General features: G+C 41.9%; 1 protein-coding gene across 3 annotated transcripts in view; it reads right to left on the reverse strand.

The window, feature by feature from the left end:
* Positions 1–21,637: 21,637 nt before the first annotated feature.
* The window catches only part of Vldlr (very low density lipoprotein receptor), a 39,759-nt gene continuing 33,999 nt past the window's right edge, over positions 21,638–27,397 (reverse strand). For all 3 annotated transcript variants that reach the window (XM_052187805.1, XM_052187813.1, XM_052187802.1), the window contains one exon: positions 21,638–26,903. In XM_052187805.1, coding sequence (XP_052043765.1) covers positions 26,868–26,903 — 36 coding nt within the window. In that variant the 3' untranslated portion in view covers positions 21,638–26,867. The remainder of the gene's footprint in view (positions 26,904–27,397) is intronic.

Consider the following 27,397-nt stretch of genomic DNA (forward strand, 5'->3'; position numbering starts at 1 on the left):
CCTGCCTAGGCGTGCACTTTCCCCTCTCAAGGGAGGACTGTTGAACTTGCAGCCACTCTGGTGTCCTCAGGGATGGATGGAGGTATTCACAGTCATGGCTGCCCCCCTTGCTGGCCCCTTATCTTTACTCAAAGGGAATGTCTTCACTGCTGCTTCCAGACACCCTACTGGGGCACCTCCTGGTCTTAAAGGCTTCCGAATTTACAGACTAAATTTGGCCTCAATACCCACTAGATAATAATGGCAGGTTTTCTATGTAGGCTTTTCCCCACCTTCACTCCCAACTGCTTTATTCCCCCATTCACTGTTCCCTATTCCTTTGACTCTAATGGTCCTCTCCAGATTTTGTTTTGGCCTTAACTCACTAACTTGCTTCCCAGCCTGACCCTACCCCACAGCAGCCCTGCCAGCGCCTGCGCCAGCGCCTGTGCCAGCGCCAGCGCCAGCGCCAGGGGGCTGCTCACTCACCCACTCTCCGTCTCCTGGTACCCTACTCTGCCACTGCTGCTGCCTGCTGTTTGCTCCAATGGCTACTCTTAAATTTTTATCTCTGATCTCCTCCCATTCTGGTTGGCACCAGCTCTAAGCTGTCTGTAGCAGGAGAAGGGATCTCTTGGTGTCAAGCTACGCCATGTACCATTGAGACTCACCATGCCATAGCTCTGATCAGCACAGTGGCAGAGGCGGCCCGTGGTGACAGGGAGACATCGCCTTGCACATAATTTCCTGTCCACCAGACAAAACATGTCTGTCTGTCTCTGCTGAGACCTAGCTACACTTCTATAGATAAATGCCGTTCCATTCTAAGTTATAACAAACATGCTACTGTCCTCCACAAGCGAAGCTATAGTTTCAGAGCCATCTTTGTTGAAGGCAGTCTTATGGCTATCTGCCATCTTTAGGAGAACAGCCTGAATTAAAAGTGCCTTAAGGATATGTTTAGCCTTGGTTTTGCTACTGTCATTAAGTTATAATATAACCTCTTTGTTTGCTAGATGTATTCTAGAGCAAATAATTAAAACCAAACAGATTGTCTAACTCAGATATGTTTAATACTAGTTCTCAGTCTTGTCAAAACTCTGCTAAATGTAACATTAAATGTTTAAGCTTTTTATGACAGAGACTCTCAAACCCTAACAGTGATCCCACCCACCCCCACACCCAAGTTCTGCAAAAGATACCAGCTCATTGACAAGAAACTTTCTATAGATTGTAGTATAATAACCACTGAGAAACACTGATTCATTGCCTTGTCTGCTTTAAGGGCTTGGCCTAAAGTGTGGACGGAGGACACTAGAAGAATTAAATGTCTCATGTTGCCTAAAGCAAAGTGAGTCATTTCTCCCACATTTCTCCACCACAGAAAAAAGTCTTTCATCATCTGGGCCTGATGGCCAGACTACCTCTGCCTGAGTTTGTGATGGAGACCACAGGGACCTGGGAGAAATGTTTAGATAGTGGACTATAGACCAACCTATGCCATTGTAATTAATATATAATAACATCTAGATTATGATTTATTCTTTCCAGATAATTGATAAAACGTTGACAGCTAAGCTAACTGAAGTTTGACAGCTAGAAAACCTACAACTAGCTTTTTACCCCAAGATAATCCACCACTGTATTAGCTCATTAGTCAAGTCATTAATTAGCTAAGACTACCAGATCTGCTATGGAAAAGAGGTTTCTCTGGCTCATAGGCTTCCTGATAAAGGATACACATGATCTGTTCATGAATAACGTTTCACAGGTGTAACATTCTGCTACTTCCTTATCTAAACTCAGTTTCCAGTGACTAAATGTCTCACTTCTCTCCTTGTTATGCCACTATAAACAGTCCAACCTATGATCCAAATTTTATAATCACAAGTTCAAATTTTAAGTTTCCTTTGTCTTCTAACTATAGACTTAGTGTTTCTCATGCTCAATCTGCATTATCAGTTGTCATAGTTACCACTGAGAGCTAAGGGTTTCAAATGTACACCTGAGAAAAGTTTTTTCACCAAACCTACTTAACTTTATTTTCTGCCTTTTAAATATATATATATATTTATATATATATATATAAATATAAATATATAAATGTATATTGTGTGTGTGTTTGTTTCAGCATCTTGCCAAGCCCAAGGATTTACTCAAAATCGACACCCAGGACAGTTCCAGAGAAGCAGCCCACAGATGTTGCAGCCTACTCTCACAGACACAGACACTTCTACTGGACCTGCTCCGTCCTACCTACAGATGCTTCCACAGACCCTGGACAGCAAGGAAACAGCCAACTCTCCTAAGACTTGACCAACATCCCCATGCCCATTTTCCTAGGTTTCCCAAGTAAGCAGGAAGCACTTAAAGATCACAGTGGGCCTCTTCCTGCTTCACCATCACCTCTTTCTAGTTTTTCCTTTTATAAATTAAACCAAAATGGAGGAATGTTGGCATTCCTTCTACACTCCACCCAACAGTTACCTAGCAACAGCTAGGTAGGCCTGGCTTGCTATAAAAGGGACTGTTTGGTCTCTCCCTCTCTCTTTGACTCTCTGACCTTTTTCTCTCTCTGACCTCCTTCTCCCCTCCCCCTTCCCTTCCTCTCATCTCTCCATCTCTCTCTCCCTTCTTTCTCTGCCTCTGCTCCCTTCTCAATCCCCCTTCCCATGCCCCAACTCCACTTTCCGTGTCCCCAAATAAACTCCATTCTATACTACACCTGTTGTGTGGCTGGTACCTCAGGGGTGTGGGGGAGAATGCCTCGGCATGGGCCTGCTGGTGGACCTCCTCCCACCACATCACACTGTGCTCTAGAAAGCATATCCTGGGTTTTACAAAACGTATCAGAAGGGGTCTCCAGGGCCCTCTTCTTCACTAGTTACTACTTAGTGTCCTGTTGCTATGACAAAGCATCAAGACCAAGGCAACTTATAAAAGAAAACATTACACTCTGCTTTTGGTTCTGGAACATTAGACTCTGTGGTGGTGAAACTAAAGCATGATGGAAGGAAAAGCAGAGAGCTCACATCTGGAACTGAGGCAGGAGCTAAGCACCCACTGGGAACAGCAAGAGGCGTTTGAAAGCTCAAGCACGTCTGCAGTGACTACCTCCCACAGAGCAGCCCTCTCCCAGCACCTCCTAATCCTTTCCAGACCAACTGGGGACTAAGCAGCTAAATATGAGACCCTGTGTGGCCATCTCATTCAAACCAGCACAGCTACCTTCATTAGAAGCGCAACTCGGACACAAAGAGCCCTGTTCCCTGCAACTGAGATTGCTTTTCTCTGCAACACCTCTTGATAATTGTGTGGTCTTTCTTCCTTGATGATCTTCCTCCCAGAGCACTATGGCTTCTTTAGTCCCTCCAAAGGGAAAGTGCCATTTCAACATTTACATTCAAAGTATTCTCTTGAGAATAGGCTTTAAAATTAATTTGAAGAGTCATTTATGGAAACTTACCTGCCCGAAGACATCACACTTACCATCCTAAAGAGCATTACTGTCCTAGAAAAAAAAATCAGGCTAGATAAAATTTGTATGTGGAGGTGTTAGGTGGGTTAAAGAACACACAAAGAAATAGGAACAAAAACAAAAACAAAAAACAACAACAAAAAAAACAACCCTTGCCCCCACCTGTTCCTGCGCAGTATTATATTGATAAGTCTTTTTCTGTTTGCTGTGTTTGGTTTCTAGTCAGGTTGGTGGAGCACTAGAATAACACAGTGCTCACTCTGGCAGCCTGGATGGCTTTGGTGGAGGGATTAACACTGGTATGTGTGTCACTGAATGTAACCAGTTTTTTGTTCCCCTGGCTCTTCTTGCCCAAACTAGAAAAGGACACTTCAAGATTGCTTGGCAATGCCAATCTGTAATCTTCATTTTGACCTGACAAAGCAAAAGCATACTTGTTTGGTTCTAAGTTCTAGCTGGCACTGTAAAACAGATCAAGTGAGCCCTGCACTGTGCTGTTCAGGGGCCATTTGGTGGATACAAGTTACGGAACCCAAATCCACATCTTTTAGAAAAACTTGATCTTCTACCTTTCAAGGGTGCTGATCGTTTCTAAAGTGCTTTCAATGCTGACAAAGTCAGGGTTGTTTCCATAACATCCGTAGATGCAGCAGAGTACCTTAGAGGAAGTGGTGCTCAAACTGGGGGTCAAATGACCCCTTTTCAGGGGTTGCCTAAAACCATAGGAAAACAGGTATTTACATTATGATTCAAGGCCATAGGAAAACAGATATTTACATTATGAATCATAGCAATAGCAAAATTACAGCAAAATAATACATGGATTCATGATTCGCTGAAGAGTGAGATACCCCAGACTCAGTGTGCAAAAGCAAAGAGCATTTTACTCTGCAAAAATCCAGCATGCAGGGGTCTGCCGTCTTCCAAGTCTAGTGCCCCAGTGAACTCGCAGACCTGATTAGGGTAATCTGGGGCCCAGTTGGCGACCTCTATCTTAATCTGTTGACTCTATCTCTAGGGAAATTCCAGAACCATTGCTGGGGCATGCTTCCCCTCAACTGTTAATGAGGAGGTTTGGAAATTGTTGCTGAGGAAGTCTGGTAACTGCTGCTGACCAATGGCTTTACCTCAGGTTAGGTGGCAGGGCTTGCCTGATCTTGTCCAATTCTTGGAAACAGAGATTTAGGCCTAGTTTCCTGAACTGCCAATTTGAAACCTGTCATAGAGTCAGCTTAGCCTGTCTCATTCCCCCCTTCAGTTTTGGGCCATCGAGAATCTTTAAGGTGTTTCTTTGGGCTGGTATTGTTGGAGAATTATCACTTGAACTGTGGAAATCTGTTCCTTAACAAATCTAACTAAAGAATTTATTATGCAAAGACCATAAGTCAAAGCTAACACCAGTAGGATAAGAGGATGGATCAGGGCAGAGACAAGGGTGGTCAGGCAAGGAGACCAGTTGAAGAGGGACTCATACCAACCTTGAGACTATTCTCTTTCCATTCTTCTGTCTTGTAGTCTCTTTCAAAATAAGGCCATGGATTCTTTGACTACCCCTAAGTGTTCAACATAGAAACATCCTACAAGGCTGGGATAGACTTTTCTATCTCTTGTATATCTGCATCAGTCACTATAGGGCCTTGCAAATTTTATCTTGGAATATTAGGGCTGAGGCCCCTACACTAGCAGCTCTGACTACCTCTATACCAAGGAGAGAACCTAGTAACACAGCAGAAATGGCCATACTTTAAACCCAATTTTTTGGAGGTGCTAGCTGGTTCAAGACTTCCTCCTCAGAGTAATAAGTTGTTCTGTGTAGAACCTATACTAGAACATAAAAATACTGAGTCATATTTACAACCAGGCCATAAATGCATGGAGTAAGCCCTGAGGTACAAGTTCACCAAACATTCTCTGGGGGAAGCATTTATCTAGCAACAATAGGAGGTGTAGTATGGTTGCAGAGGTAGGAATAGACTATGGATACCTTATTTTCAATGCAGAGTCCCTGTCCAGTAACCAACAGTTCTGTGTTAAGTCCTGGGCGAGAGGAGTAAAAAACCAGCAATCCAATCGGCTTTCTTGACACCCACTATGAACTTGATGACAAAGTTGTTGCATTACTCCCTGGGAGTACCCAGATAGTTTAAGGGGTTTCCCAGTTTAACCACTGTTGCAGCATTAATGTGAGAGTGGTTTATCCACGTTCTGATCCTGTATATCTTAACAGCTGTAGGCATGGTCAGGATCATGGTGTGAGGTCCATTCCAGTGAGGTTCCAGAGTCTTGTGGTTATGTCTCTTAATCCAGGCTTCTGTCACCTGGTGCAAAGCGGTTAGGAGGAGGAGCAGACTCATAAACCTGGAAGATGGCAGCCCAGACTCACTTCTGGACCCTATGGAAGCTTCCAAGGATTTTAAGGATTTTAATTTGATCAAATTCAGCTAAGATAACAGACTGGATATTAGGCAGCATGGGAGGGTACCTTCCACATATGATCTCAAAAGAGGTGAGACTTAAAGTGTAGGAAGTGTTCCTAGCCCTATATAAGGCATAAGGTAGAAAGAATGCTCAGTCACCACAAGTTTCAAGGATTAATTTGGTCAGTGTTGGTCCACTATAAGATGCAAGCAGGATAGGCAAACCATACCTGGGTATGATGTTTTCCAGAAGTTTCCTTGCTACTGTGTTGGCCGTCTCCTTCTTCGAAGGTAGGCTTCTACCCATCCTGAAAAGGTATCTATAGAAACTAGCAAATACTTATATCCATATGTTCCTGATTTTATTTCTGTCTAATGTATTTCCCAATTAGCCCCTGGCCATTGATCCCTGATTCTGGTCCCTGGAGAGGCTCCTTGATGCAGCCTGAGTAGTTCAGAGCCTGGCAGGCGGCATAATCTGAGATTACCTGATCAACCAAATGTCCTAAGTTAAATATTTTGTACCTTGCCCCTCACAAAATTCCTTCAGTTTTCGGTGACCAGGTGTGAAACTTGATGCATCTGATGGATGAGTTACTTAGTAAACTCCTTCAGTGGTGCAGTTTTCAGAGGTCAGCAACCCATCTGTCTCTTCTGTAATCTACTTGGCATTTCGCCTGGTGTCATTGTCTTTAGAAGTATATTCAGGGATGACTAGGAGTCCAGGGGGTGGCAAAGCTACCAGGATGTTGGCAGTGGAAGCTTGAGTGGCCTCTCTTTTGGCTTTATCAGCTAACCTGTTCCCTTGGGCTATTTCCGATGTCCCTTTCTGATGCCCAGAGCAATGAATTATGGGCACTTTGAGAGGAAGCCATAATGCTTCCAATAAAGCAAATATTCCTTCCTTGTTTTTGATAGTCTTTCCTTCAGTAGTCAATAATTCCCTCTCTTGGTAGATGGACCCATGTACCCCTGAGCCTTAGCAAAGGCATATATATATGCTATTAGTGTAGACATAAGCTATGACCCCTTTTGCCAGTTTTAAAACCTGGGTTAGAGTCATTACTTCAGCTTTGTGGGCTGAAGCTTCTGGTGGTAAAGCAGTTCCCCAAATAAGAGAGTCCAAGTCCACTACCATTGCCCACGCATACCTGATTCCATTCTGGATGAAGCTGCTCCTATCCATGAAGTAAATACATTCTGCTTCTGGCCAGGGCTTATCAGTCAAGTCTGGCATGTTCTTTTCACGCCCCAGAACTATAGAGCAATCTTTATGCTGCCTGTCTGAGAATGGGTCAGGTAGCAAGGTGGCTGGGTATAGGGCAGATGATGAGTTATATCTTATTCAAGGGGATTCAAAAGTAGAGCCTGAAGGTGCACTAGTGTGGGTCGGCCGCTGGCTGGCTGGATTCTTGAAGGTCCCCTGAATAGCATGGGGAGTGATAACAAGTTCCTGCCCCATGGTTATTTTGTCAGCATTCTTGACCAGTAACGCAATGGCAGCTATGATCTGGAGGCAGGCTGGCCATCCTTGGGTCACCAGGTACAGCTACTTAAATAAGCCACAGATCTTTTCCAAGGTCCCAAAGTTTGGGTGAACAGCCCTTTGCTATCCCTTTTCTTTGATCCATATACAGGTGGAAAGATTTGTGAAGGTCCGGGACAGCCAAGGGTGGCTGCTCCAATAAGGCTTTTTCTTAGAGTCTTAAAAACCATGTCCATCTCAGGCTATTTTGGTTTTTTGACCCCAGTGGCCTCATATAACAGTTTGGTTATCTCATTGAACCCTGGCAACCAAAGTCTACAAGACCTGGAACATTCCAGAAATTACTGTACTTGCCTTTGAGTTGATGGAACTAGGATGCTAAGGATGGTTTGCTTCCAGCCATCTAACAGGATGTTTTGGCTGCCCCCTCCCCGAATATGTACCGTAGATAGGTGACCTCAAATTGCCAAAGGTGAGTCTTCTTAGCAGACACTTGGTAGCCAAGTTGACTCAGCTTGTGTGGCAGGTCTTGTGTGGCCTCCTGGCAATGCCTCCATATCAGGGACCTCACAATCAGGATGTCATCTTTGTACTGGAGCACAGTTATTTGGGGGTGGGCCTGAAATGGTTAACTCAGAAAGTTTGAAAAGGTCATAGAGCACAGGCCCCTCCCAGAAGGGCAAGTGTTACCCCTCCCAGAAGGGAGAGGTCAGATTACATTTCTTAGAACACAGGGTCATCCCTGCAGCTAGGAAAGGCCCAGAGTCCATTGGCCACCTACCTCATCTCCTATCAACCAATTAGTTTAAAGGTAACACTGTTCTGCCAATCACATTATGCCCAGTGGCGGCTGTCTGAGAACTGTATAAAAGGTCCAAGCAGCCCAGAGCACAGGTCGTTCTGTCTCCATGTACAGGGCAGTCCCAGCATGCTAGATAATAATAAAAATTCTCTTGCTTTTTGCATTGATTCCCGTCTCCATGTGGTCCACTCAGGGGTCTCTCCGGTAGGTTAAGACTCCCTCAAGTCTTACAGGCCTGCCAGTACTCATCCAAGTCCTCATGCAGTGGCTCATCAAAGATGGTGGGTGAGTTCTTGAATCCTTGAGGCAGACATGTCCATGTCAGTTGTCCCTTGAATCCTCTCTCCAAATGTTGCCATTCAAAGGCAAATACAGACTGACTTTTAGGTGTTAGAGGCAGACTGAGAAGCCATTCAGTGGCTGAAGCTTCCAACGGATGTTGGGGGCAGCTTGGTTAACAAAAGCCATGTTCATAGCTGACTGGGGCTCTCTAGTTTCTGGGTCAGAAGGAGTGTAGGTCCTATAGGCTTCAAAAAGCCTTTCTAGATATTCCCTTGGACTTTCATTCTTTCCCCAGATCACCTGGCTCACCTTAGATAAATTTGTGCGCCACCTGGAAACTTCTCAGAGGCCTCCCCATCAGAATCTGGTGGTAGACCCAGAGCCTTTCCTTACTTTCAGCAGTTAAAATCCCAGTCATGTTGAGTCAAAAGAACAGCTGCATCGATATCAGCCTGGACTTCAGTGGGCAGCCCATTTGCTCCCAGAACCAATTTCTGGGTGGTTCCCACGATCTTCTCTCTCTCTCTTCTGTCATGAAGAAGAGCTGGAGCAGTCGCTGACAGTCATCCCAGGAGGGCAGGTGAGTCTGCACAATTGAATCTAGAAGACCCGTGAGAGCTGATGGTCTTTCTAAAAATGGGGTGTTCTGCAACTTTCAGTTGTAAAGATCATTACTGGCAAATAGCACATTTATCATGAACTGTCTCCCCTGAGCATCTAGGGGTCCTGTAGTCTGGAGAAGTAAGGCGATAGTAGAGTCTGCTCTCTGGGTAATATGGGCCCAAGTGTCAGGTGGATTCCAAATAGAGTCAGGAAAGTCAGGGGAGTCACGGGAGTCAGGGCCTGCTCCTCCCTCTGCCTGTGCTGGCTGGGCATGATCAGTGGTAGTAGCAGTAGGAACATAAGGTTGGGGGACAGAGATCCTCCCCGGAGCAGAAAGGGGGAGCAAGGCAGGGGAATGAGGCTAACCTTTTAGAGGAAGAGGGGTGGGGAGTGGCAGGGCTGGTGTCAATAAAGTCTTATCTAAACAGGGAGCTTCTCAACCAGGCATTGTCACATGGTGATATATGGTACTTGGTCCAGGCGGCCTAGGCCTCATATACTTAACCTTTACCCTGTAAATGATGGGGAGATGGAAAGTCCCCTCCTCAGGCCATCCTACTTTATAGGTAGTCCATTCATTCCTGCAAAAGATGGTTAGTTTGCAGAGAGGAATTATCAGACCAAAGTCTTCTGCGACTCTGCAAAAGTCCTTAAAATGACTCAGGACCAAGCCCAGTGGCGGTGCTTTGTACCTGTTCCATCCTAGGAATCAAAGAAAAGATTGTACGAGAGGACAAGCAGCACAAACAGAATACACACAGACAGACACTGAAGGACATTCCCTGGGAAAACAAAAACAAAACAAAAAGGTTGTTTCAGTCTTCCTCCAAGCTCATGGGAGGCCCACAGACCCACAGCTGGTTCAGAAATCAGATGAGAACTAGCAAGGTCTCCTGTTTCTAGTAGGGGGTCTGGAGTATCCTCTGTTGCCCCTGACCAGGTGACAAAATACTTGTCAGGTTTGCCCCTCTCGGTCTCCAGATTAAACCTGAAACAGAAACACAGAGATGAACAATGGATGACTTACTGATCAGAAAAACACTCCACTATTTGGGTCAGGTGGTCTCCAGATAAGCTCCCAAATGTAATGGTTCATGATTTGCTGAAGAATGATATCCCAGACTCAAAAGCAAAATAGCAATTTGCAAAAGCAAAGAGCGTTTTATTCTGCAGAAATCCAGCATGCTGGGGTCTACCATCTTCGAAGACAGAGGCACTCCAGTAAGCTTTCAGACTCAATTTAAAGAACATTAGGGGAATTCTGGAGAGGGGTAGGTGACTTCTATTGTAATCTGTTGGCTCTATCTCTAGGGACATTCCAGAACCATTACTGGGATGCGGGGGTGGGGGGGGGTGGGGGGGGGTGGGGTGGGGATGGTAACTGCTGCTGAGGAAGTCTGGAAACTGTTGCTGACCCATTGACCTTGTCTCAAGCCAGGTGGTGGGGCATGGACTTGCCTGGACTTGAGCAGTTCTTAAAAACAGAGATTTAGGCCTAGTCTCCAGAACTGCTAATTTGAATCAGGTCATAGAGTCAGCTTAGCTTGTCTCAATAATTTTAGGATTGGGGGTTACCACACCAAGAGGAGAACTATATTAAAGGGTTGCAGCATTAGGAAGGTTGAAAACCTCTGGCTATAAGAGTGGGACATAAAAGTTTTGGATTCTCTTTAAATCTAAAACTATAGTAGGCTATACCTTTACATGAAGCAGCCATCTTTTCCAGCTTTGGAGACTTCAGTTATATAGAAAGAATGTTGAACAATTCATAGGGAACAAGCCAGTAAGCAGCCTTCCTCCATGGTCTGTGCTTCAGTTGTTGTCTTCAGGTTCTTGCCTTGAGCTTCTGCCTCTAAGTGTCGGCCCTGCTTGAGTTCCTGCCCTGACTTCCTTTCATGGTGGACTATAAACTATAAGATGAAATAAACACCCCCTTTCCCCAATTTGTTTTTTGATCATGGTGTTTTATCATAGCAATAGAAACCAAACTAAAACAGTTCCTCTAAATTGCCTGCTTTGAAATAGTCAAAATGACACCTTTTATGATATGTGTATCCTGCCATAGTTTAAAAAGGTAAGGCATGATATCAAACCCTGTTTTGAGGAGCTCAAGGAATGGAAGGAAATGTTCCCCAGAGACAAAGGTCTCTGATTATTTTTTAAGTTCTGTCTTGGTATAAGACTTTGGCAGCATACACATTTGGTACAAATCCATGCCCTGCCACACACCCATTGATTGGTGAGGATCTTTAGTTGATAGATTTCTTGTAGATCACCAGCTTTCTTGATGGTAAAATGAACCAATGAGAGATGATGATTGTAATATTGTTGTGTGTGTGTGAGGCTTAGCACAGTGCCCAACTCAGGTAGGCATGACATAGTTAATTCATAGGCCCTCCCATCTTCTCCCCAATGCCTACACTTTCACCTGATCCTTATGCCATCTCATCTTTCCCATCATCCTTTTTCTACTTGGAAGCATTTGGTCCTCAGATCCAAAACTGCCTCAGTGATAGATGGTGTCCTCCCTGGCTGGCATGGAGATAACAGTCTGTGAACCAGGTGTGGGTTTGGAAAGCTGTGCAGCTGTTTAAACTGAAGCCAGAGTCCGTTCTTTGTGCTGTGATATTGCCCACGCAGCCCACACATTCCTTCATCACAGGAGAGTTAGAGCCATTAGGTTTCTTAGAATGTCAGTTTTACCTCCCTTACGCCAAAGCATAAAGGAGCCTCCTCTCTTCTGTCTGCACCTGGCTTTCTTTTTTAAAGTTACTATTCTTAGCGCAGGCAATTTTAAAAGTCAAAAGGTTCTACAATGATATAATGGAACCCAGCACTTACTTTCTTATTCATTCCTCTTCCTGAATCTAGCTACACAGAGACAAGTATCATTAACTCTTACTTATTTTATTGCTAATATTATATCACATTCCATTGTCCAAATTATATTTTACTGTACTGCCTTATTTTTTATTCGTTTAGATATCATCAGGTGACTTACTACAATTAAATATGAGAATTTTCTCAAATTTTTGTTCCAAGATATTTGACATGTTCTTTTGGCCTCCACAGAGACTGGAACACTAATGACACACACACACACACACACACACACACACACCACATATTCATGTGCATTTATACATATACAAACTCACATACAAACACATACATAATAAGATAGATAGGCAGATTTTGAGAAACAGATTAATGAACAATGTTGATTCCAAGCTCGATCATCCTACTGTCTATGAAAAGTCTCTGGATTGTCTCTTTAAGACTGTATAGCTGAAGATTCCTGTCAAGATTAGAGAATGATCTGTGTTAGGGAAGACATCTAAAAGGTTTTCAATTTGCTACACGAACGAAAGCAGGTCTATATATTCCTTTACCACTCAGTATTTAGGGAACTGGAACAAAACAGAATGCCAACAGCAGAACATAGTCCTGGTTCAGCCCTGTCCTGATTTTTGGGTGATAAAAGGATTATTTAGACAAATCTGTTATAGAGGAAAATGTTCATAATATAAGAGAGATAATCAAGAGTTCATATGATAAAAAATGTGTATAATATTATACACAAATTTTATAAGACAAAAACTGTGTTTTCAAGATAAATGGCTCTTTACTTGTAAAACTAAAGAGGTATCTTTTCAGAAAGCTTTCTCATTTGGTGAAATATGAGGCGATCACATGCTCAGTTGCTTTGGCTCTCTTCCTGCCTCTTCTCAGTGGTGTGACTCATAGATACTTTGGCCAAAACAGGAGGTGAAATATAGTATGAGCTCTGTGGCACCAAGTGACCCAGCAGCCCGCGGCCACTCTCTGTGGTGCAAAGTAGAGAAACTCAAGGGGCCTGAGACCAGGAGGTGGGTAGCATGGAGAGTGAGTGTAAATGAGCCACAGGCATCCTTGGAAACTCTATACTTTCCTTTTGTTGAGGGTCCTAGAAAAAAATGTCAATCACATGGCAGTAAGTTTGAAAATGGTATGTTGACCATTAAGATTTTATGTTCTCTCTGTCATTCTCTCTCCTTCCTGCTCTTTACCATCTTAATGAACTGTCCTTCCAATCATGGATTTCAAAGGACTTTTAAAGTTGTCAGTTGACTTTTACAGACTGCCTCCTATGAGTTTTTCTTTACTCGATCCATTGATGTGCCGTATTAATTGCTTAATATTTAGTATTGCTGGTTTAGCTTGAGAATTATGATTTGAGCATGGCAGATTGTGCATTCTAGAGCGCCTTTGAATTGGATTTGTCAGCATGTTCTTTGGGAATTCTTTTCATTTGCCTTCATAAATGATGATAACCTATAAATTCATGTAAGCATAGATGTGTGTGAATGCAAGCAATCTATCAGTGTTAGAAGCAGGACAAGATTGTTTCCACTGTAAGTAAAATAATCCAGATTTATAAGAGACTTAACTGTTTCTTCTTCTTAATAACTTATTAAATAAGTAGAGATGTATACCTGAAGAATTTTTATGTCTTTGATCATGGGGTACATTGACCAATTTTCTTATAATATTTCATATAGTTTTCTATCAAAATACTGTTTGCATCTTGAAATAATTTGACAAATATTCTATAGCCTTCAATTTTCCAGGATGTATTAGATAAGCACAGTGCTACTGTTTTCTTCAATATTTGGTGGGGATGGCTTTGACTACCAGTCTCATGAGCAGACCCAATGATATAAAAAAAGGTGATGTCTACACAGTTTTCTTGAGAAACTGAATCTAGCACTTGTAGGTAGAGAGAGAGAGCCTAAGCACTGAAGAAAACATGTTCTAATTGCCAATGTTCCTAAAAATAAAGTTTCTGGTTAATTTTGGAAGGCCTGGGGAGATTTGTCAACATAGGAGTGAAAGTGACTCTGATAAAAACTGAACAGAATGTTTTCTTCGTGGGAAGGCTGTAAGAAGGCTGTCACCATGGACACTGAGGAGTGACACCTCCTGTGTGGAGCTTCTCATGTAGCCGAACAAATCTAGCCTGGCTTCACACATGCTCTATGAAGTGCCAAGAATGAAATCAGGCCAGACCATTTTTAAGGTACTGGGGTTTTCAAAGACTATCTTGGATTTCCCTTTCTTTGTATGTTTAAACAACCATAAAAGAAAGAGAAATCCAAAGGACCTATTCATAACACCACTCTGCAGAGTTGTTGGCTGCCTCCAACTCTGAAGATTTGTCATATGAACAAGTACAATCTGGACTTGGTCTTCTATTCTAGACATGGTGTGCAGGGAATTTCCTTCTATCGTGTTGAAGAGAACAGTATTGCAGCATGTGATCTATTTCCCCAGCTGCTCTCACCAAGTTACCCTGTATTGCATCAGCTCCCAGGATAGGACAGGGCAAAATAAAAAGCTTAGTAAGGCCAATTGTAAGAACAGTGACATGGGCTTATTTGCAGATCAAAACTACAGTATCCTGTAAATCTGTTACAGCTCTTGAAAATATCTCCTAAGATACAAGGAGTGTATTTAAGAGTGTCTTTTGGGATTTCCTTCTTTCCTTTGAGTCCAACAAAACCTGTGTTATTAAAGCATGCATACCTTGCTAATGTTAAGAACTGTTGCCAGGAGGAAGGCACAGTCAACATCTCTGGAAGACTTACTGGATTACAGAATAGGGATCACTGGCATCACTGTGAATGACTTGATTTTGCCAACGTGGGTGGCATTATTTTAACCACAGAACACCCTGCACTGTGATTCTTATTGTAAACCGAAGGTCTGTGGTATCAAACTTCAGTACAGTCTCTATCTGGGATGTGAGCCTGCCAAATGCGCACATGGCAAATGTGTTTTATTCAAACAGCTCTGGGGGAAAGAGAGCTCACATTCGAATAGTGCACATCTGTTTTCCCATCTGGTTCTCATAACAACTGTGTGTGCAGTGACTGATTCAGAGTTTATCATTGGCTTGTTTGAAGGTGGAGAAATGGAGAGTCAGTAATAGAAGGGAATTTACCAGGATTATAAGGCAAGTAGGAAGCAGCTAAGAGTAGAATTTGCAGCTCTCATCCCAGACTTTCATGGTAGTACCAGTGTGGTAATTTCTTCAGAATGAATACATAGATATTATAGTTCAGAGTTCAGTTTGAAAGATCAAAATATACCCCCACCCCCAAGCCACAGTTAAAATCAACATTACACTGCTGGATTAGATTTGTTAATGTCTCTCACCAGCCATAGAGTGCTGGGTGGATTTCCTGTAGTAGGAATGTGTCTCCTGTGGAATGGGCCTTAAATCCAATCAGAAGGCAGTTAGTTTCTCTTTTCCCTAACCCCTGTCTGCAAAACAGTCAGACCACCAATTGCACAGTAGGCATATCTTGCTGGTAAGTTAATGCTATAGCACAAACGCTTCAAAGCTGAATAGAACTGCGGCGATTCTTCTCCAGCATCCTGTATAGTACCTTTGGGTCTATGAACAATGCTCAGCAGGGAGGATGCTTAACAGCTCAGCTCCATTCTGACTTCTGTGTCCTCTAACGAGGGTACGTTGTTTATGTAGAATTGGATGTTTAATGAAATTTTCAAAGGACTCCTATAGTATGCATCACTAAGATAGTGATTCTGTGGTTGGCTCTGTCCATTTTGGCAGCATCTGTGAATGACTCAGGACTTACATATTGTATCTTAGGAGTAAGGAAACAATAACAGAAAATATGGAGGTATTGAGATGGATGAGTCTCATATATTCACTCTATTCTGAGGTGTGCACATCTTTATACTTCATAGGTAGACAGCAGGAGATCCCTGGTCACTGACATCATATGTTTCAGTCATCTATCAGTATTCATGAGGCCTATTTCCCAGGACTCCTGTCAGTTGAGAGCTTTTGGTGCCGCTTCTAGGAATTTGGCATTTGTCACTGGGCTTGGACAAGGAAGTAGGCTCAGATAAGAATATTAGAAACGGTGACTGTGGGGCTTTGTTTACTACTTCAGTTAATTATTACCTTGTGTGATCTCTTTGCTTACTACTTTGCTTGATTACTATCCTGTGTGATCACCTTGTTTACTACTTTGCTTGATTACTTTGTCTTTGATCAAAAAACTGACCATGGGTTTTGGATGTACCTAGAATGATTTAAAAAGCAGGCTGGAGAAAGATAAAGCTGCTTCAGCCTCAGCACTGGCTGGAGTCATGTTATAATGTTGTCCAATTGTTTTTCTTCTTTTTCAGTTCTCCCTCCCTCCCTTGAGACCCTGTTGGCTGAACTGGCTTGGTCAACTGTCAACCAAATTTCATGGAAGCCAGAGTTTCTTCAATGTTTCCTTGGATGCTAGGACTTGCATACAGCCTGTGCCTCTTCTCCCGTATATTTCGTGTCAGGATTACAGGTTGGGCATCCATAACTCATAAACACCAAATAGAAACCTTTTGATCTTAACATGATACTAGAAGAAGAAAACTCCACATCATGAGCCTTGCTTCATACACAGAATGCTTGAACTCTTTGTATGCCGTCACCTTCAAGCTACATATCTAAGGGCACTTGAACTATTAATGAACAAAACTCCTTGGATTGCACACTCTCTTGGGCTCTATGCTTCTCTAAGACTGAGGTTGTTCAGTTAATGTTTAGTTAACTATTTAATGATTAGTTAACTAGTTATGTTAACTAATGATAGTTAACTAATGATTCAGTTAATGATCAGTTTCCTGGTAGGTGCCCTGTTGTGTTGACTTGTGTGTCCAAGACTGCTGTCTTGTTTACCTTTCATCAAAGGCCACTTAAGTAAATCTTTAAGATTTATTTATTTACTTTTTAATTTTTTTTAAGATTTATTTATTTACGTTCTTTTAAATGTGCGTACACTGTAGCTCTTTTCAGACACTAGAAGAAAGAGGGTGTCAGATCTCATTACAGATGGTTGTGAGCCACCATGTGGTTGCAGGATTTGAACTCAGGACCTTCAGAAGAGCAGTCAGTGCTCTTAACCGCTGAGCCATCTCTCCAGCCCCCCACTTAAGTAAATCTTACTGAAGGAACACACACACACATACACACATACACACACACACACACACACACAAACACACATACACCACAACCCCCCCCCCCAATCTGTGTATTTCACATTCCTATTGTTTGTTTACTCAAGGGATAAATTTCCACTTCCTACCTTTGGCTTTACCTTACTCCCTGTCTGATTCTTTATAGATTTTTGGATCAATGGATTAGCCCAATCCCCTGACTCAACTCAGGGACATTCTCCAGTAAATATTAAGATTTCCCATCCACACAGCAATATAGAAATCGCCTTTCCCAGGGACATTATGTTCCCAGGCCTTCTGCCAAGGCGAGAGCAGATACTGTTCCACCTCAATTTCACTGGAGTCTGAGACTGCACGCAAACTAGTATGCCACTTCTGATGAATTGATGCTATTAATTAGGCCCAGTGAAATCTTTATCTGTTTCCTAATGGAGACAGTTCATAGAGTGTTGGGAACGTTGTGTCTGCTGCTAGGGAGAGGCTGCGAGGAGAACTGCACGGAGTCACTGTTCTCAGCCCTGCACACTCTTCCTGGAGGTCACCAGATCCGGAGATACTGTGGGACAGGCTTGCTTTTCTGAGTAGAGAAAGGTACTGGGCTGATGTGTGGGAAGTGGCTTTCTCTTTCATAATCTGTTAACATTTGGATTCTAGCAGAGTAGCAGTTTGGAAGCTCAGTTCCTATATTAGCGCATTTAAATAAAATCCTTCACGTTTTAGATCCTAGGGGTCTTCTCTTTCTTTCTTTCTTTCTTTCTTTCTTTCTTTCTTTCTTTCTTTCTTTCTTTCTTTCTTTCTTTCTTTCTTTTTCTTCCTTTTTTTTTTTTTGGTATCACAAGGGCATGAGCTGTCAGTGACTTTGTGGCTTATGATAAGAGTTGTTGTTACACTGTGGGCGGCTGGAAGCCAGCCTGCTGAATGGGTTCTTTGCTCTACCAGGGCTCTGTCACGTTCTTCTCTATCTAATATCAGACTCAGTGACTTAGGGTCCTCCTTAGTTCAGACAAGCCAAGGTTTCAACATTTCCTCAAGAAAGTAGTTCAGATGGTTCTCTGAAGCCTTTAAGAACCAAAGTGGCTGGCAGAGACACCAGAAGCAGCTGGGTGTACAGAAAATAACATCTAAAGCCACTGTGTTATAAAAGAGAAAATATTGCCCATATGAAGGTGGAATGCCCATATGGCTCTGTTCTTCAATAACCTCATCCAAATGTGTCCCTAGAAGGACTTCACCTGGAAGACAGAAAAGGACAGACTGACATGTTGAGGCCTTGGAGCTGCAGGCAACGATTTCTGCTCCAGGTGCAACCAGAGTCTTCTAGATTCTAATATCCTTGGTTCAGGAGTAGTACCATTAATGTTCTTCCCATATTGCCTGCAGAATTGTTAGCTTTTCCATCCACGGTTTGTGCCTATCATCCCTTGCTAGTTAGGGGCAGTCTAGTTGGTATGTCCAGGCAGAGGACACAGCTGAGATAGGAGCCTGGATGGAGAGATATGCATTACACTCCATTATTCATTCAGGGAGGCATCTGGTACACATATCTTCCTCATGTAATAAATGTGAAGAGTAGTTATCAGCCCCACCCAAGCTATGAACTTGTTCCAGATCTACTGTCATAGTCCTCTAACTCACATCCTGTGTGTGCATTTGCCTCCTAAATGAAGCATTCAGTGGAAATGTTTTCAAATTGGGTGTGTTTCTGCTATCTCATCCCATCTCATGTGATTCCATCACTTAGACATTCCTGAGTTCTAACCAGGATCCTTGAAGTTGGCAAGCCTTGGTCCTTACTGCCTCTCTTCTCCCAGTCTCTGCCGTTGCCTCTGTGGACACAAAGCCACTTTGCTTTGTCTGTGCTAAGTTATGCATGTGTTTCACTCCACCCTGATGGGCTCGCCTGACACTTCATCTGGGTTTTTTTTCCTCCAGTCACCTCCTGGCGAGTGTCCTGGAAATGTTATCTAAACATTAGATCACTTGGGGTTCCATGGTTTATTTTATTTTCCTTTATAACTCTTGTCTCTACCTGGCTCAATGTCGGTTCAGTTCCTGGCTCCCAGATAGAATGAGCACCATGAAGGGTGTGGCTTTGTCTGTCATGGTCTTGGCTCTCCAGCATCAAGAACAGTGCTTGACCCATAGGACACACTGAAAAATTGAAATAAGGATAATACCTGTGATTGTGTGTGTGAGTGTGTGTGTGTGTGTGTATGTTTGTGTGTCTGTGTGTGTGTATGTTTGTGTACATGAGAAGAAGTAACTTATGAGGTGTAGGTCTGTACATCCTAGATTAATTTCATTAAAAGAGTTTTGTATTTTGTCCTAATTGATGTTCCATCCAGAGTCTGCCCATCTTAAAACTGTCCTAGAACCTCTGAGAGACTGTCACCACTATTCCCCTGAAGCCTGAGGGAAAAACACTGTGTGCTGTCTAACTACCTTACACTATTCTCCACTGAGATTTTTTTCTCAGAAAACCATGGTCCTAATTAATTTAAAGAACTAATCCTCAGAAAGCATCACACAGGGGCTTGAGTGATGACTCAGCAATTAAAAGCACAAAATGCTATTGCAGAGGACCCAACCTTGGTTCTCATCACCTATGTTGGGTGGCTCACAACTGCCTATAACTCCAGCTCTAGTGGAATCCAACCTGGCTTTGATAGGCACCTGCACTTGCATGGACATATTCACACACAGACACACACATACATACACATAATTGAAAACCACCTTTTAAAACAAAGAAAACAAATATAACAGCTAAAACAATTCTGCCCTAGAATTCAACTTTCCAGCCTTAGTTATTCAGACCTTAACTCGGCTTTTCTTACACTAAGGACTGGACTTGTCTACTGAGCATAATCATTCCAGAGGGTGTGTTAAGCTCTCCTTCCCAAGTGGTGTTAGGGTATAAGCTACCTTCCCCCCACTGATTAAAAAGAGCTTGCTGTATAGCTGGTGAACTATAGCCAGCCACTTGCATTCTCTAATCAGTACAAAGTCACATGTGAGGCTTTCTGCAAAGCCAATAAGTACAGGACAATTAATCTTCTTCTTCTTCTTCTTCTTCTTCTTCTTCTTCTTCTTCTTCTTCTTCTTCTTCTTCTTCTTCTTCTTCTTCTTCTTCTTTGAATGTAAAAAAGGTTACCAATGCAACTGTTTCAAGGAGAGAATTAAAAAGGAACACCCATAAATGGGAGATTAATTCAAAGAAGCAGATCAGAAACCAGGTCCCTAAGTGAACATGGGTAAAAGATTTTAACTTTAATGAAACAAACAAACAGCTAACCAACTAACCAAAAAATCAACAATCCCAATCCAAAACAAAGCAAAAATCTGATGACGAGGAGGTAAGAACGGTGTAAGAAAAGCTGTAGTTGTCATCAGATGAGTCTAGATCTACTTACCTCTATCAGAGATATGCATGGAGGTGGGTGTCATAGTTTTCAGAAGAACCTAGTAGTATGACCGTGACCAAAGGTAGTCAAATGTGGGAGGGCAGTACCATGTGTTGTGCCATTGAATTCATTATGAACTCACCATAAAGTGAACTAACTTTAAAATGTCAAAGAGTCCTTCTCTCTTTTTTTTTTTTTTTTTTTTTTTTTTTTTTTTTTTTTTACTTTTCTTCACTCCCTACCCCTTGCTTGTCCCCACCCCCTTCCTTTCTTCCTGACCCTTCCTGTCTTCCTGTTTGGAGTTTCCCTATCTTCCAATTGGCTCCCTCTGAACTCAGTTTGCAGCCAGTGTAATTCAAACACTCAAAGTCTATTTCTTAGAAGAGTGTCATATAGAATAATTCTAAGGTTCAGGAAGATTTACTCTTATCATGAACCAATTCCAATAAACCTTGGGAGAACTGATGAAAGGCTGGCATTTCAGGAATGGTTCCCTGCTTCTCAGTGCCTGTCTCATCTCTCATTTTGGAGCATCATCCTTTCAGTCAGGGTGGCCTAATCTGTGAGGAAGAGCTGGTCCAACAGTCCTTCTGGAATATAGCATTGACTTTGTTTCATTCAAGGGAAGAGGGATAGGGAGAGGAAGACATGCTTTTCTCTCCAAGTGTACACATAAATTGAGAAACTGCCCAGTGGCCCCCGTAGATTCTAGAACACTCGAGATCAGTTTTGAAGTCATAGTACCATCATTCTATGAACAAGCCTTATTTCCTGTCTCCTGTGATGAGTTCTCCACTTGGCTGCCTTGGAAAGTGAAAATTATTGTATGGTAGCTTGCTATCTTCTAATATGCTCTGCTAGGGAGTGATGTGATATCTCCAAATTTCTTTAGGGAATCTGTCTTTTTCTTTTAAAGCTATTCCTATTTCTACTCAGATGGTCAAGTAAAAATTGTGAGGGGGTGACTAAGACACTGCTCCTTGTGGTAAGACACTACTGTCCTTTTCAGGGTGGCAAGACAGGAGTCATCTTAGCCTGACCAGTTCAGGTCTGGATGATTCTTGTTTTCTTTCTGTGTGATCCTTATTCAAATGAGAAATGAAGGACAATATGAGCCAATGTTCTCCCAAGAAGGTCTCTAGAAAAAGTAGACTTGAAACAGTCATCTCAAAAATAAATTTTTATTTAAGATAAATGTACAGTTCATTTAGAGAAAAATAATTATCTACACGTCAGCAGGACTGGATGTGTTCCAATATGTGCCTTTACAAGAGTGGCGGTACTAAGATGGCAGTCTGGTGTGTGCATAGGTCTCCCGAGGCATCACGTGTTCTTAAGCCATACTTCTAGCATCAAGTGTAGTGTTCAAAAGAGGCAAGACATTTTTGTGAAAGCCAGTCATTTTGTTCAAATACATTCTTTTCTCTCCAAGTGTACACATAAATTGAGAAACTGCCCAGTGTCCCGGCAGATTCCTGAACACTCAAGATTTGAACACTCAAGTTTTGAAGTCACAGTACCATCATTCTATGAACAAGCCACATTTCCTGTCTCTTGTGATGAGTTCTCCACTTGGCTGTCTTAGAAACTGAAAATTATTGTATGGTAGCTTGCTTTCTTCTAATATGCTCTGCTAGGGAGTGATGTCATATCTCCAAATTTCTTTAGGGAATCTGTCTTTTTCTTTAAAGCTATTCCTATTTCTACTCAAGTGCTCAAGTAAAAAGGATTCTGGCATCGTGAAGTCATGTTGTGATATTCTGATGCCACGCTGCTGGCGTTTTAGTTCTGGGCACCTGGTTAGGTAGGAAATCTATAATATCAGAGAAACTGCAGCCATGCTCAGCAAACCTATAGGAAAGAGACTCAGCAAATATACAATGTGATATCCAATGTAACATTTGCCCATGACAGTACCCTCTCCCTAGACCATGGCAGCAAGCTTATTTGGTTTGGAATATCATATGGTTCATAGTCTAAGCTTTCACATCTGCAAAACCAAGATAATACTTGCCTATTAGGGTTTCTGAGAAACTCTAATAAAATCCAGAAGAGCACTTATTTAGCACAATGTTAAACATATTGTAAGAACTGAAGGGTCATTAAAAACACTTCAATAGCCAATTAAACACTCTGGAGGTTCTAATACTTGTTTCAGACCAGCTGTGACTCCAGGGTTCAAATCATAGCGTCTTTAAGGATTTTCACCTGTATGACTTGAGATCCTTCCTGAATGGTGCGATGGCAAACGAGTGTATCAGGGCCCAGTGCCATTGCTACTCACTGAGTAAAGCTTCCTGCCATGCTCTCTGGTGAGGGCACTTACCAGTTCCTGGGCTGTGTAACAACACACACTGACAGTCATAGTTGGAACATTTGCCCATACACACCAGTTGCTGGACATTGTGCTGAGCTCTTGGATTCCACCATGCTTTATCATGCTATCACCCCAGAGAATTCCTATCATCTCCATCCTACAGAGATGCTTAGTAATTTGCCCATACTAGGACACCTGGGACAGAGAAGCATGTGCTATCGACAATGTGTAGAGCTCTAAACAGTTACCCAGCTGCCCATCTGACTTTACCCCCGAGCACAGCCAAAAAGAAAGTCATCCTTGAGATATCCCAGAGTTAACTACCGAGCCCATACTCCCCGCACTCTTCCTGTCTTACACTTATCTCAGGGTCAGCACATACACACAACAGGGAAACTCTGTGTCTGTGGCTCCACTTCATTCCTGTGTCTTGAAGGAACCAGGCTCAGAAACACTAAACAGATTGAAGTGACACTGTAAAGAGATGGGACCTCCAACCACAACTCGCAACTTAGGAGTCCCTAGTCCTTAGGACAAAAAACTTATAGTCAACTTTCCATCAGAAAAGGACACTGGGAATGAGATTTCTACAAACATGATTATTATCCTTTCCATGAAAGTCTTGTGAGCTGGAGACCTCTATGCTAGATGTGAGAAAAACCAAGTAAACAAACAAAAACCAACAACAAACCCCACAAAGACTGTCTCATCTTCAAAGCCATTTCCCTTTATCCTCAAAAGCAAGACACTCTCGTGGACTTTTTTCCATTTCTGGAATTTGCCAAGTTTGAATACGGATGAAATCAGCACACAGTTCTCAGTCTTTCCAAAGAGGACAAAACACTGGATTTATAAATGAAGGGTACAACATCTGGATCAGGAGTAGCATATTTTTGTTGTTGTTGTTGTTCTTGAAATTAGGTAAGCAAAAGGGTGTATGGTTTTTTTTTTATATATAAAATTTGTTTCTTTTGCCACAGGAAAAAGAAAGCAGTGTGATGTTCATTTGGTTTAAGGGAACATACTCTGTTCTATTGGGAAAGATTTTACTAGGGAAGAATGCTAGGAAATCAGTTCTCTTTAGCTATGCCATGCACAGGAAGTTCACTTGCATCTTTGGGGTGGAGTGAAGACAGTTAAAAGCTAGGATTTGGGTGGGTCTCAGATTTCTACAGAGTTCTTGACTGAAAAGTGAGTCTTTTAACTGGTCAGTAATTGAGCTGTTTAAAACCTGCCTGCCTGGATTCCACTGCTATATCATGCCATCTCCCCAGTGAATTCCTATCATCTCCATCCTACAGAGATGCTTAGTAATTTGCCCATACTAGGACACCTGGGACAGAGAAGCATGTGCTATCGACAATGTGTAGAGCTCTAAACAGGTACCCAGCTGCCCATCTGACTTTGCCCCCAAGCACAGCCAAATAGAAACCCATCCTTTCTTTTTGGGGGATATCTGACTTCCAATAATAAAAGGAATCGAGGCAAGCCCAAGTTAAAGCCTCAAAGAACTAGTTTTGTTCCCTATTTACCCAGATCCAAAGACTCACAAATGATGCCACATCTTCAGAGTAGCTGTTAGAGTATGCTAAGGGACCTGGTGATATATGAGGCCTGCATCTTAAAGAGTATGCAGCTTGCATCAACCTCTTAAAATTTTGGACTGAGACTCAGCTGAATTTCTTTACCAGGGTCCACAAATCTGTTATTTTTTTTCTATACTTAGCAGCTATTTCTCAAGTCCCCAGATGTTCCACTTACAGTTGCCTCATGGTAAGCTATTTTAATGATAAATATCCTTTTTAGGATTTGATATTTCATATTTTACCCCTTAAGGAATTATCGAATACGCTGAGCCCTAGAGCAATGGTTCTCAACCTTCCTAATGCCATGAGTCTTTAATATAGTTCCTCATGTTGTGGTGACCCCCAAGCATAAGATTACTTCATTACTATTTCATAACTATAAATTTGATATTATTATAAATCATAATTGAAATTTCTGATATTCAGCATATCTGTTATGTGGTCCCCCACCCTCAAAGGGGTTGCAACCCACAAGTTGAAAACTGATGCTCTAGAGACTCAACAACTTATGTCAACCCATCTCATATAGAGTTCTTAAGGTCTTGTTTGGGTGATAAAGGCCAGGGTTCTTATCCCTTGTGAACTATTATACATTGAATTCAATTAGCAGTCTCAGCAGATAACTAGCTACTCTAGCAATACTTAATAATACTTGGTCAATATTTAAGTACTTCATTTTTATAAATGACTTTGTGACTTTCAAATTACAGTAAGTTCTACCTAATATTGGATTTTTACAGAAGAGACAAGGTTTTTAAAAAAAATAATGATATGACCTTGACTATTTCAGATGCTGGCTCAGTCATTTCATCCCAGGGAACCAGCAACTTTTTACAGTGACCACGTCATGGTAGAGTCAGAGTATCTTGTCTGTGTTTTAAGCTTTGTATCTTTCTTCACTTCCAGGAATCATGAGTCTTGAGTCAGGATGCGATGGCCAATGTGATGGAAAACTCACAAAAATCTTCCCTTGGCACAGTACCACTTTTTCTTCTCCAACTCCTTGTCTGTCCTTTACACAAAGTTTCACAAATTCTCCACAGAAAGACCATGTCTACATGTTTGATGCTACCACACTGACAATTTTCAACACATTACAGTTATACCCTCCATAAAAAGTCACATCGGAATAGCTTTTGTCAAACTTTATGTTATATCCAAAGTATATGAAGAATTTGTGAAAACTGTTTCCTGGTCTGTATTTCTAGGGTTTCTGATTAAGTAGGTTTGGGATGAGAACCAAGAGTTCTCATTTCTGTTAAGTTCCTAGCAGCCCATGCTGCTGTTCCTGGGACAGGCTAAGAACTGCAACTTAGATTCTTCAGCGAAGCTTCCCAGTATCCTTCCTACTCATCTTCATGGTTGAGAAAGGCCAGACTCTTATAAGAATAAAGCCCTTTCCCATGCCATAGAAGGCACTTGTCTTTAACCTACAAATAACAAAACAACATGGACAACAAAGCAAGAAAACTCAGGAGAATCTTGGCATGTGTTTCTCGATTGTGGAGAAAAAAGTAAGAAAAAGAATTCTGTTAAAGAAAGGAATTCTGGGAAGACAGTGACATTTATAAAATAAAAAGTACATGGGCAGGATGTAGTGGTGAAGACATGTAATTCTAGAAGTAGAAAGGCTGAGGCAGGAGCATTACAAGCTTGAGGCCAGCAAAGAAAGAAAGGAAGGAAGGAAAGAAGGAAGTGATAGATTTGGGGGAACGAATATTAAATGGTACTTAATGGTTAGCTAGTTCTTAGTTGTTAAAGATACTAGCTCAGTTATGGGCTTAGGTATACAATATCAAGAACTAACTATAGCTTAGATGTCCAGGACATTTGGTGCTACTATTCCCAGAAGCTCATCTTAGAGGAATAATCAAAACCATGGTTAAGCTGCTTGGTTTAATTTTTTAGCATTTGAAAAAAAATGTACAGTAGTTTGAAGTCAGTCTTTGCAAACCTCTACAGAGGTCAAAGATTTCATTCATACGTACAAAATTAGTTACAAATTTTTTTTTTTTTGGCAATTTCATCTTAGTAACCCGTTTTATCCTATTGCCATTGTCCCAACCATTGAAAAAGTTTACAATAATTTACATAGAAATATCTTCAAAGTGCTTAAGAATAGTGATTGTTCTCTGGGATATGTACAGGTGGCCTATACAATGTATGTACAGGTGGGAGTCACTATAGCACAAAGTTCATTGCTGGAATATGGCTTTCTAGGGAAAGTGCATATTTGGCCAGAGATGGCAATACTGTCTAGGGATTCAAGGGTTACAGATACTTGGTAACCACATCCAAAGCTCAAGTAGAATGTGGCCAAGAATATTTACAAAAGTAATATAAAAATGATCAAGTACACAAACTTGATCCACAAAAAGATATCTTGATGTTCTTCCAGATGGGAGGAAGAAAAGAGACTTCAGCGCTGGCTCTGTGACCATTCCAGAGTGGGGTGTTATTGGTGTAGAACTCACAGATCAGACTTGTCCAGAACTCAAGCCAGATCATCATCTGTGCTTACAACTGATATCTGCAGAGAAGAAAAAGGTTCTGGTGAGCTTGGTGGTTATTGTTAACCACTCAACAAAGTGGACTTTGCTTTTGAGTTGGCTATTTAAAGACCCAAAGAGTTGAAGGTCACACACATAAGTTGTTGTTTGTGTCCTCAAGCTGAAAATCTGAAACTCCACACATCAAATGAGGTACAAGAAGAAAGGAGGAGTGGCCCCTTGTTCTGGAAAGACTCAGTGAAGCAGTATTCGGCAAAACCAGAACGGGAAAGTGGGAAGGGGTGGGTGGGAGGACAGGGAGAGAGAAGGGGGCTTACAGGACTTTCGGGGAGTGGGGGGCTAGAAAAGGGGAAATCATTTGAAATGTAAATAAAAAATATATCGAATAAAAAAAAAGGGGCCTCCCAAGTCTGAAAATTTCTGAGTATTAGCATGACACTATAAAAGGAAAATTCCACATCTAATCTTATGTTATTAGTTGTGGTAAAAATGAACATAAACAAAATATTGTATA

The sequence above is a fragment of the Apodemus sylvaticus genome, chromosome 1 (assembly GCF_947179515.1).
Source record: "Apodemus sylvaticus chromosome 1, mApoSyl1.1, whole genome shotgun sequence".
In the NCBI taxonomy this organism is placed as follows: Eukaryota; Metazoa; Chordata; class Mammalia; order Rodentia; family Muridae; genus Apodemus; species Apodemus sylvaticus.